The 10,756-nt window shown below is 43.1% G+C and overlaps 1 protein-coding gene across 1 annotated transcript; it reads left to right on the plus strand.

Annotated features, from left to right (window-relative positions):
• Positions 1-4,936: 4,936 nt before the first annotated feature.
• Positions 4,937-7,161, plus strand: LOC142845165 (seminal vesicle secretory protein 3A-like). The gene is made up of 3 exons (XM_075963927.1): positions 4,937-5,057; positions 5,287-6,046; positions 6,854-7,161. The coding sequence occupies exons 1-2, from the start codon at positions 4,985-4,987 to the stop codon at positions 6,006-6,008; spliced, it is 795 nt and encodes a 264-aa protein (XP_075820042.1). The 5' UTR covers positions 4,937-4,984; the 3' UTR covers positions 6,009-6,046; positions 6,854-7,161.
• Positions 7,162-10,756: the final 3,595 nt, after the last annotated feature.

Consider the following 10,756-nt stretch of genomic DNA (forward strand, 5'->3'; position numbering starts at 1 on the left):
TCAACATTGTGGTAGATAGAACTGCATGGGTTTATTTCCCAGTTCTTCATCCTATTCTATTTATCGTGTGTGTGTGTGTGTGTGTGTGTGTGTGTGTGTGTGTGTGTGCGTCTATCTTGCTGGGTTTGATTCTCTGGTTCTGCTGGGCAAGTTGATATAGGGGATTTGCTATTGCTCAAGCATTGCTCCTTCTGATCAAGATTACTTTGGGTGCTCAGGATCTGTTAAAACAGAAATTTTAGGATTGATTTCTATATTTCTGTAATGGTATCTATAAAATAAAAGGCCATACTGTGTAGAACTTTTTGGTCCTTCTGATTGAAGTTTCCAGTGTTTTTCAGGGATGCATATGAATACGTGGGTAACCTCAGAGAGAAATCAGAAGCAGGGAGAAAAATGTACATTTAGGATCTGGCAAGCATGATTTAAATCATTTAAAAGTTCCATTTGCTACTTATGGGACTTGGCATGTACACCAGATATTAAGAACTCAGTAATAGGAGGAAAAATATGCCCCACATTCATATTTTTTAAAAAATTTCCCATTGGCATATTCTCATTGCATATGGTACTGGGTTGTACAATGTCATTTTTATATAATTATATCATATACTTTTAGTATCTTCACCTATAACACCCTGCCCTCACTAATCTTATATCTTTCTTTTATACCTGGATTCACTAGGAAAAATACACTAGGATCCTAATATCCTGTCTGAGGTTCCATAGTTATCTTTCAGAAAAACAAGCAAACAGAAGAGAACAACCAATGACCAGCCTAGAAAATACTTGAGTTACATCATGTTCCATGTACAGAATGAGACAGGGAGCCAATCTTCCACTCAGTGATGGGTGTTACCCCACTGAGGGGTGATCAGGAGCCCTTGTTAAGAAATAAGATCAAAAGTACCCATTGTTCATCAGCCTTGACATTTTTCCTGATCACACAGCCTCACATTCAATGCAGAGCAAATGATATCAGAAACTATCTTCTCACATCTCGGACACAGTAACCGAGTTCCAAAGAGGAGGCTTCTGGGTTATCTGGTTCAGAGAGTGCCCTGTGATGGCGAGTGGCTTTGAACTAGGGAGAGCTAACTTCTGAGAAAGGTCATACTTGGTGAATTTAGTTTATATGAGTTCAGAGAAATGGCTGGTAGCAAGGAGGAACACACTTTAAAGTGAAGGGGCAAGACAAAGGAAAGCATCAAAGGAAAGGCCAAGTAAAGGGAGGCAGATGCCATGCAGTCCACGTTCTTGTCCTTCAATCTGAAACCAGCCCCCTTCTTCCTCACGGTTTAGCTATCACAACGCTGTGTTCTGTTCTGACCACGGTTTTCATGGCATCTGTCACGTCTCTCATCCTCCATTGCTGATGTGAGGACAACTCCTCCAGCATCCTCAATGTTTAGTGGTTGGGACTGAATAATGGGGAAGAGTTTTCTAAAACCATTAGTAAATTCAGTGGCAAACCAAAGTGGAAACATACTGAGTTTTGTTTTGCTTTGCTTTGCTTTTGTTCCTGTTCTGATTATTTTGTTGATTTATATGAGCATTCTTGATCTTAAAATAATCTATAGCTGGTATTGGATAAGCAATTGGTGTGCTCTTCCCTGGGGAAGACTATTTCCTCCACTCTCAGCACACCTGAATTGCCTGCAGTTCTCTGTATAAGGTTGGGGCATCACGGTCTTTCTCTCTTCCATATTAGTATGTTTATTGTTGTGATCGTTATTTAGCTCCTATTTAGGCAGCCATGCTGGTGATGGTTTAGGGGTGTAGCTTGTGACATTCCTAGGAGACACAATCTCAAAGCAAACTGTCTGGTCTTCTAGCTCTTTCCACACCCCCTCCTGCAGTGATCCTAGAGTCTTCGGTACAGAAGTGGTCTGAGGATGTATAGGTTGGGACTGGACTCCACAACTCTGCATTTTGATTGGTTATGATTTTCTGTGATGATCCCCTTTAAAACACATGGTAGGGACTATTTGTAAATTTTTGTAAACTCAGTGTTTTATTATTCCTAGAAAAGTATTTATCAGAAAATAAAAAATAATGCTATAATCCTAGGATTTCTGGGTTCTATATGCTCTTGTGAAAGTAAGCATCTCTTTACAATTTCTCAAAACTGTCCAATGTAACACCGAAAAGAATAAATAAAACCACATAAACTCCATTCCTTCCACAGAAACAGAAATCCAAGAATAGAAAAAAGTTTAAATTCCACTTATAAAAATATCAACAAATTGTGAACGTAGGTAACTCTTGTACACAGGACTTTTCCCTTTGTAAAGAATAAAGTAGGACCCAGAAACGTGTGTGCAAATTAAGAGGGGAAAAAGGAAGAGCTAACGTGGAGTCAACCTCATACCCAGTACACGGGTGTGAGCACGAAGTGTCGAGGCAGGTGCTGGAGTTCACCAGGCTCAGGCAAAGGTCCTGCAGGCCTTCCCAACGCTGCAGCTGCCGCAGCTAATGGCCAATATTGCAACAATAAGACTAACTAAAGCCATTACTTTCTCTATAACTACTCAGTTCCTATCTAATGTTTTTGGTTTCAGGATCTCATCCAAAATGCCTCATTGCATTGAGTCATCACATTTCTCTTTGTCTGAGAATGGAGCTTGTATACATATTTTTAAAATTAATTTTTTGGGAATTTCACACATTGTACTTTGATCCTATTCACCCACTTCACCAGCTTCTCCCAGATTCACTATCCATTCCATAGGCATCCAGATTTGTGCCTTCATTGTAAGCTTTTAAACATTTCTAAGTTCCATATATGACTATTATATTGACATCATTTCTACCATTCCCCCGCCTATGTCTCCCTCATTGTGACATATTCTTTAATTATAATTGGTGTGTGTGTGTATGTGTGTGTGTGTGTGTGTGTGTGTGTAACAGAATATGCCGAATCCATTCAGTGTTGACCATATCTAGCCATGTTTTGGATGGATGTTTTGACTGGATAGCCTAGTAGGGATCTTGTCTCTAGAGAAGACCAATGCTGCTTTTCTCAGCAGCGATTCATTTCCTGTAGCTCCAAATGCATGTGTGGAGGGATTGCGAGTCCTATCTGGACTCCATGGTCATTTCCATCGTTCCAACTGTTATTCTGTGCAAGTTGAGGGCTTGGCTGCTCTGAGAGTCAGTTTTTAGCATTGGAGCTGCCTTTGCATCATAACCTTGGCCTCTTGGAGTACTAAAGCCATGGCAGGTCCCAGTGACTTTCCATCCTGTGGTTTTTGTTAGGTTCCCAGTCGCTCTAGAAGACTTCTACTGGGAGACAGCAAATGTCCGAGCCCTGGGGTGAGTGACTCTTGAGTATGTCAGGAAGTCAGGGAAGTGAACAGAGTAAGGAACCCTCTGCTGACACTGAGGATGGAAGACAGTCATATTTTGCACAGTGGGTTAAACACGGACATTGATTATTGACCTGTTAAAGAGATCCATTTTCTACAATCATTCTTCTACAAATCAGGTCTCCATAGAACGTTTCCTGCTGGTATTTTCTCAAGGGAAGGGCATGGAGTAGTGGAGAAGTCAGCAAGAAAGGGAAGTGATTTGCCTTTTTGGTAATTTCAAATCTTTTGACTGGCATCTCTACTGAGGACTCAGTTATCTTCAGTTTGGAACAAAGAAGTCAGATTAGCAGGTGCTCAGAGCTCCTAGATAAAAGCCAGCATCCTCGGGTTCTGTTTGCTGACTGAGTACCTTTATGTCCATTCCTCCAATGGAAACACAAGTGAACTTCACCTTAACCCTCCACACAGCATCCTAGGAGAACTACATTTGGGGATAGAGAGACTGAAAGGACTTTCCCACAAGCCTTGTCTTTGATGCCCGCCAGGCTGCAGTGAGAACATGCAGGCTCTCTGCAGAGATGGTTAATTCTCCTGTGCTCTTCCCACACCGCATCTGCATGGGAAACAAAAGGCCAGCCTTACGAACCATTTGGGGTCTTCTCGCAGTTGTAGGGTACTGCACTTTTATAGGACGTGGACAGGTTCTCTTGGTATCCAGTCTCGATATAGACTTAGAATTCTTATATTAACACATCATATAGCTGGTGACTAAAGTTGTTTTCATTTGCAAAAGGCTTTTCCCTCAGTGAGAGGGTACTGTGATTTTAGGTGATTTCATGAAAATACTGAAATGAGGAAACCAGGGTCCTTTCTCCTTGTTCCAACCAAACACAGTCATTCCTGTCTCTAGCCAAACACAGTAAATTTCTCCCATACTTGAAAAGCCCTCTGCAGCTTCTCTCTTGAGATGCAGCCCCAGTGCTTGCTCCATGGACACACAGAGCACAGAGCACTTGTCTCTGCGGCGCCCATCCTGCAGGTGATGGCCCACCATGCTGACCTCATGGGCTCTCATCGGAACTACAATGGAAAAGAAGCTCTGGAGGGTTTCCATACAAGTCAGTAGTAAGGTTAGGCATTTTAGAGTTACTTTTATGTAGCTGTTTCTCAGTTACTGAATTTTCTTTGGAATTCTTACATTTGCCTTCTTTCCTGATTTTTTTTTACATCTATGAATAGACCTTTTGAGAAAAAAACTAAAAAACATCCATGTCCATGTCATCCAGAAAGAAGCAAAGGTGCACATCATCTTCGTGGTACAGCATGACCCTAAGTGGACAACGCCTCACACTCGAACCACAAAAGCTTGGACAGGCCCAGGTCACTCTTGTGATCTCTGCCTGGCATTGCTTCTGGAAACATCATGTGATGATCTTGAAGTGGCGATAAAGATTTTCTGGGACATGTGAGGTTAGACAAAGACTCCGACATCATGCGTCTACGGTCTCTAGGAATATTGACAATGTCTCCTACTGAGAAGAGGGCAGAGGCCGCATGCCAGATAAGTGGGAACGGGTAAGGCCCTTTGTGACTCCAGCCACATCTATGCACCCAGCAAGCAACATATAAAGCAATGGTCAACTGAGCTCTCAGTGAAGGCCCCTCCTGGTGAGATGAAGTCCGTCTTCTTCAGCCTTTCTCTGCTCCTCCTTCTGGAGAAGCAAGCAGCTGGGATAGGAATCTATGGTGAGTGCAGGGAGTCGCCTGGCAGGAAGGCACCAGGGAGCATGTCCACAGGGTGCTCTGGCAGGGAGAAGAACCCTCCACGGGGTGATCTTGATGGATGCTGACTGTTCTCCACCCAAACCCACTTGCCTTGTGGGCAACTCAGCGGGTTGACGGGGAAAATCCTGGGATAAGACTAGAGGGGGCTGTACAGACAGTGTAACTCAAACATTCATTTTGTCATTACCAGGTGAGACAAAAGGACACTTTCTAGTAAAAACGTCCCCAGTTGTATATTTCCAGAAAGACCATTTCCAGTATGAGTCCAGAAGAGCACAGGAGGATGGAGCTGATGAAAGCAGTTTTGAGCAAACTAAGCACCGTGTGTATGGCCAGGATGCTGATGCTGACCTGGGAGAGACTCAGAGTTCACAGCAACAGACAGGTGTAAGCGAAGACATAGTTTGTGATGAAGAAGACGAGATTAGCCAACAAAAATCCCGACTTCAGTCCCATTCACAAATAAAATCCCAAACACAAGTAAAATCCCACGCAGCCCAGGTGAAGTCCCAAACAGGCCAGCTAAAGACCCTAGGCCAGGTGAAATCACAAATCAAGCTGAAATCCCACAGAGCCCCTCTGAAATCCTCCCAGGCATCACAAACTCTCCAGGAAGCCTTTCCTCAGCAAATCAAGGGCAAAGTACATGCCCTGGATGAAGACCAGGCCCAAGTGCGTCAGCGGCATAAAATGGTTCACAGGCTCAAAAGCAAGCTTGGCCGGGCCAGGAGAAGAGCAGAGTTCCTTCCGCAATTCAGACAGCGTTTCCAAGGCTATGATGGGTATTTTGTGCAGTTTCAAGGGCAACTGCAGGGTGGAATTCATCACACAAAGCCTTTCCACCAAGCTCAACAGACGTGCTACTGTCCAAACGGAGAGTTAATCCTGTATCAAGATGCCTTCACAGAATAACACATCCCTTATCGGTCAAGGCCAAGACACATTTAGAGGTAAGTGTCTCAGCAGGCGGGAGAGCTATCTACCCCAGTGTTTGTAGGTGGAACACGGCGGACTGCCTGGGCCCAGCGTGAGATTGTCAGCAAGGATGTGCTGACAGCAAAGTGTATGGAGCTGAGTCCATTCTCTGTGAAGCAAGCACCCGGCAGAGGCAGGGCAAGCTCCCTGAGCTCTCAGTGTGCCTCAAATTCCTCTTCTTAATGAGTCTCTTCTACATTTATTTTGCACATGTGCAGCCATTCTGCTCTGAACACACAGCACTTATAAGATCATGTAAATTTAAGATGTATTTTTGTAACTTCTTATGCTTTCCATGGATATGGCTCAGTTTCTTGCTACGTTGTTACAAAGCATGAGTGCTTTTGTTTCACATACCAGTTAGTGTTCTTCATCCCATATAGGGTTCCCTCATCCTGTAGAGACCACTGATCCATGGAGTTTTGCTTCATCTTTGTGAATAAAGGAGGCAAAGGAGTCCTAAGAACCATCCCTGTTTGTGATGCGGGAACTGTGAAAAGGGAGGCACTAGGGTGGTGAGGGGTCCGTTCCAGGGGATGTTTGCTCTATCTGGAGAGAAATCTTCCGTCCAGGAGGAAAAGGATCTCACCTGCATGTTTGCATCAAGGGGCACTTCGTGTCAAGCGAAGGAAAGCAACAGAACTGTGGGCCCAGTGACCAGTCGTGGCTAGTGCTCCAAATGGCCATAATTTGGTCCAAGCAGACAAGGGACCTGGCCACACTCACTTCCTGTCTGCTAGTTTTCACTCTTGTGCATGTCCGTCTATGTCCTCTCTCCATAGGAGTCACCTGACCTGTGTGGACCGTGATGTATTCAAGATGCCGACTCTCCTGCTGTCCTAGATGCTCTTGATCCACTCACACTGCTGCCCCTGAGGCTTTCTTACTTGGGCGCATGCTCATACCAATGCTCGCTAATAAAGACATCCTATCTGACTTCATTTGCTTTCGAGTATTGAAATCTCCATTTCCTACTAGTTTTGGGGCTTGATAGCATCCCTTCAAATGACAGTTCCAAATTGAAGTGTCAGAACATTCTTGTAGCATTACAGATAATAGCAATCACGTGTTTCCCAATAAAAACCTTATTTCGGCATCAGTTGCTTTTAATATGTTTCTATGCTATGATTACATGTGTATGTGTGTGTGCTTGTATGTGTGTGTGTATGTGTGTGTGCTTGTATGTGTGTGTGTGTATGTATGTGTGTGTGCTTGTGTGTGTGTGTGTATGTGTGTGTGCTTGTATGTGTATGTGTGTGTGTGTGTGTGTGCGTGTGTGCGTGTGTGCGTGTTCTTGCCCGCCAGGTGTGCTTACGAAGTTCAGAAGATAACTTTGGGGAACTGATTTCTTTTCCTCTTCTGTGGGGTCCCGTGATTGAACTTAGGTCATCGGCTTTAAAGAGCAGGTGTTTGTACCCATTGAGACTCCTGTTGGCACATCCTTTGCTCTTGCCTGTTTAAAACCCTTGGTTCCTTCAAGATTATGGGTTTGGAAGGCATACCTCTAAGTGACAATTCCAATTATGGATAATAGCGGTCACAGGCATATATGCAGATCTCTGTCTAGAAATACAACATTTAAAATAGTGATATATTCTCCAGTCACCCTGTGTGCACATAGAACACAACTCTCAACTTCCTCGGGATTTAATAGTGGGATTTCAGAAGCTACCTACTGAGAAATGTCAGAAAACTGTACTTTTACAGGCCTTTGAGAGTTCCCTGATATACTGGCACCCTCCTGTCCTTCAGCCCACAGAATCTAACTCTTATTCCAAGTGTATTTTCTTCTCCTCCGGCTTCCTTTCAGAAGTAAATATCTTATGCACTGATGTAAAGGTTCTAAATCCAGCAAGATGCAGTGTGTTCCCTGATGTCACTGTGGACAGACAGAATGAAGGACCGAATGTAATAGTTGGGGATGGTGTCTTCTAAATGGTACCTTTGCTGCTAAATGATAAACTATCCAGTATCTAAGATGCTTCCTGAGAAGGCAGATTACATGGAGAGTAAAGATGGCTTTTGAGTCCCAGCTCAGTCACAGGAATCAATGCTCTTCAGCAAAGTCTGTTTCTGTCTCGAGCCTGAGTCCACCATTTGTGCACAGGAGAGCGCAGATAACAATCCTGGGCTCCATTTCCTGTCTGTTGGCTGAAATGAGGTAGGGCTGCCCCGCTTCTGTGGTTATATGACAGGAATGGAGCTAATTTATTTATTTGTGGGTACGCGTGAAACTCGTGAGAACGAAAGCATGAACCTCAATGTGGTCAAATAGCAACACCCCTGCCTCGACCCACAAGTCTAGAGTCACATGACTGGCAGCCAGAGCCACCACTGTTTAATTTTAGAAAACATAATCCCTCCAGTTATAAACAAAAAGCAGTGACTCCTTTGTTATGAGTACTATCTCCACGTGTGCATAAAAGTTAAAGATTATCCGAGATTTAGAACCTAACAAGATTGGTTCTTCCGAAGTTTGAAAATTTGTGGGCTATGATTCTCTCTTTCCTTGTAATTTGCCCATTTGAAATTACAATAGGAAGTACATTACATGTAGAGGTAATAGTGATATTTTACAGGCGTAGTCAAAGGTGAAATAAGGCAGACCTTTAAAGGGTTGGCCATAGAATGACATTTTACATGTGGCGAGAGACATAGTAGAAGTCAGAATACAGATTGTTGGGGCTGGAGAGATGGCTCAGCGGTTAAGAGCATTGCCTGCTCTTCCAAAGGTCCTGAGTCCAATTCCCAGCAACCACATGGTGGCTCACAACCATCTGTAATAGGGTCTGGTGCTCTCTTCTGGCCTTCAGACATACACACAGAAAGAATATTGTATACATAATAAATAAATATTTAAAAAAAAAAGAATACAGATTGTTATAGGTTACATTAGAGTCCCTGTCAAATGCGATCCCTAAGCTCTGGACTCTGAAAATGTGAGAGACTTTATAAGTAGAATCCTTGAGACTGTTTGCATTCACCCCAATATGATCACTTAGGAGCTCCCCTCACAGCCAGTCATTACCAGCATCTTTTACTCTTCCTTTTTTTACTGTTTCAGAATTTTACACATGCATATACTAATTTTGGTTAAATCCACTGCCCATTCTATTTCCTCCAATTTCTCTTCTATCCCCTCACCATTCTTTCCCAACTTTTTGTGTTATTTTTTTATTTAAATCTACTGAGTCGACTCACTGTGGCCAGGTGTAGGATGATCTACGGGAACATGGCTTAGCTCTTGGTGGCTCCATCCCTGAAGAGAACTTACTCTCTCTCTCCCAGCAGGAATAAATTGACAACAGTTGCTTACATACATGTATACAAGCAGCAGTGGGTACCATGATCCCCCCCCCCACCTGTGCTGAGATTTGGGCTGGTTTGAGCTTATGCATGTAGTCACAGCTGCTGTGAGTTAAGGTAGGCAACAGCATCGTCACGTCTGACAAACACTGTTTCACTGCTGAACCCACCTCTAGCACTTACGTTTTCCTATCCCTTCTTTCATGATGATCCCTGAGCCTTGAGGGAAGGCAGTGTGATATAACAGTCCCAGTTAGAGATGAGCACTAAACAATTTTTCATTTCCTTTGTGTTGATCATTTGTGGATCTCAGCATTATTTGAAGCCTATTGTAAAAAAAAAAAAAAAAAAAAAAAACCTCTCTACTGAAATTTTAAAGATGCAATAGCCTAGCAGATTAACCATGTTAGGTTCTTCCCTAGAGCCTACGATCTAGCCAGACACAGATTTTGAGAACAGTTAATTGTGCCAGGCATAAGCCCTTCTCTCTCACCTCATCCCTTTGTGTCAGCCACCAAAACACAGAGACATGTGGCATGAATCATAAAAACCAAAACCCAGAAAAGGTATTGGGGTTCAACCTGAAGATCAGAAAAGCAAAGCAGCCAAGCCACTAGAGAGCTCTTACGTCTATGAAATCTTCAGACTGACAGAGAGTGAGTTCCTGTCTCATCCTGCCTTATATTCCTCTCTAGTGCTGGGATTAAAGATGCGCATCACCACTGCCTGGCCTGTATGGCTGATTAGTGTGGTTGTTTTGTGTTCTGGTCTCCAGTCAAGCTTTATTTATTAAAATACAAATGTTACTCACTAAATTTCCCCTTTTTGTCTAAAATAAAAAAGAAGGCTTTAACTGATGTAAGAAAAACTACAGTAAGTACAACTATATACAATACACACAGGCAGTAATCTCATCAACAATGTCTACTTCATTTTCACTTGACAAATTCAGAGAAAATACTCCATATCTATCCTATTTTAGTGAGTCCAAAGTCCTGTACCTAACTGACTTCCTATCTTAACTTGCTGTCTGCAGCAGGTAAGGAAAACTATAACGACTTGCTTTCTGTGTCTGGTAAAAAAGGAAAACTATAACTATCGATTCTTCAACTCCCTCAGAGACGGAAAATCATGAACGGAGTAAGCAGGAAGTGCACACAAGCAAGTTCCAAAAGAATGTGACAAATGACAGAAACAGCCAATTGCCTGGACTATCTAAAGGCTTCCCTGCACCGTTGGGGCATCCATCTTCGGCCTACAGGCCTAGTATATCTGACAGACTTTTTGTGAAGCAGGATATTCTGAAGAACTGTCCCTCTTGACAATATTTGACGGTCAACTTCTTTTGTGTCCTGCTTGTCCCATTAAGACAGCACACT

The sequence above is a fragment of the Microtus pennsylvanicus genome, chromosome 2 (genome assembly GCF_037038515.1).
Source record: "Microtus pennsylvanicus isolate mMicPen1 chromosome 2, mMicPen1.hap1, whole genome shotgun sequence".
Taxonomy (NCBI): Eukaryota; Metazoa; Chordata; class Mammalia; order Rodentia; family Cricetidae; genus Microtus; species Microtus pennsylvanicus.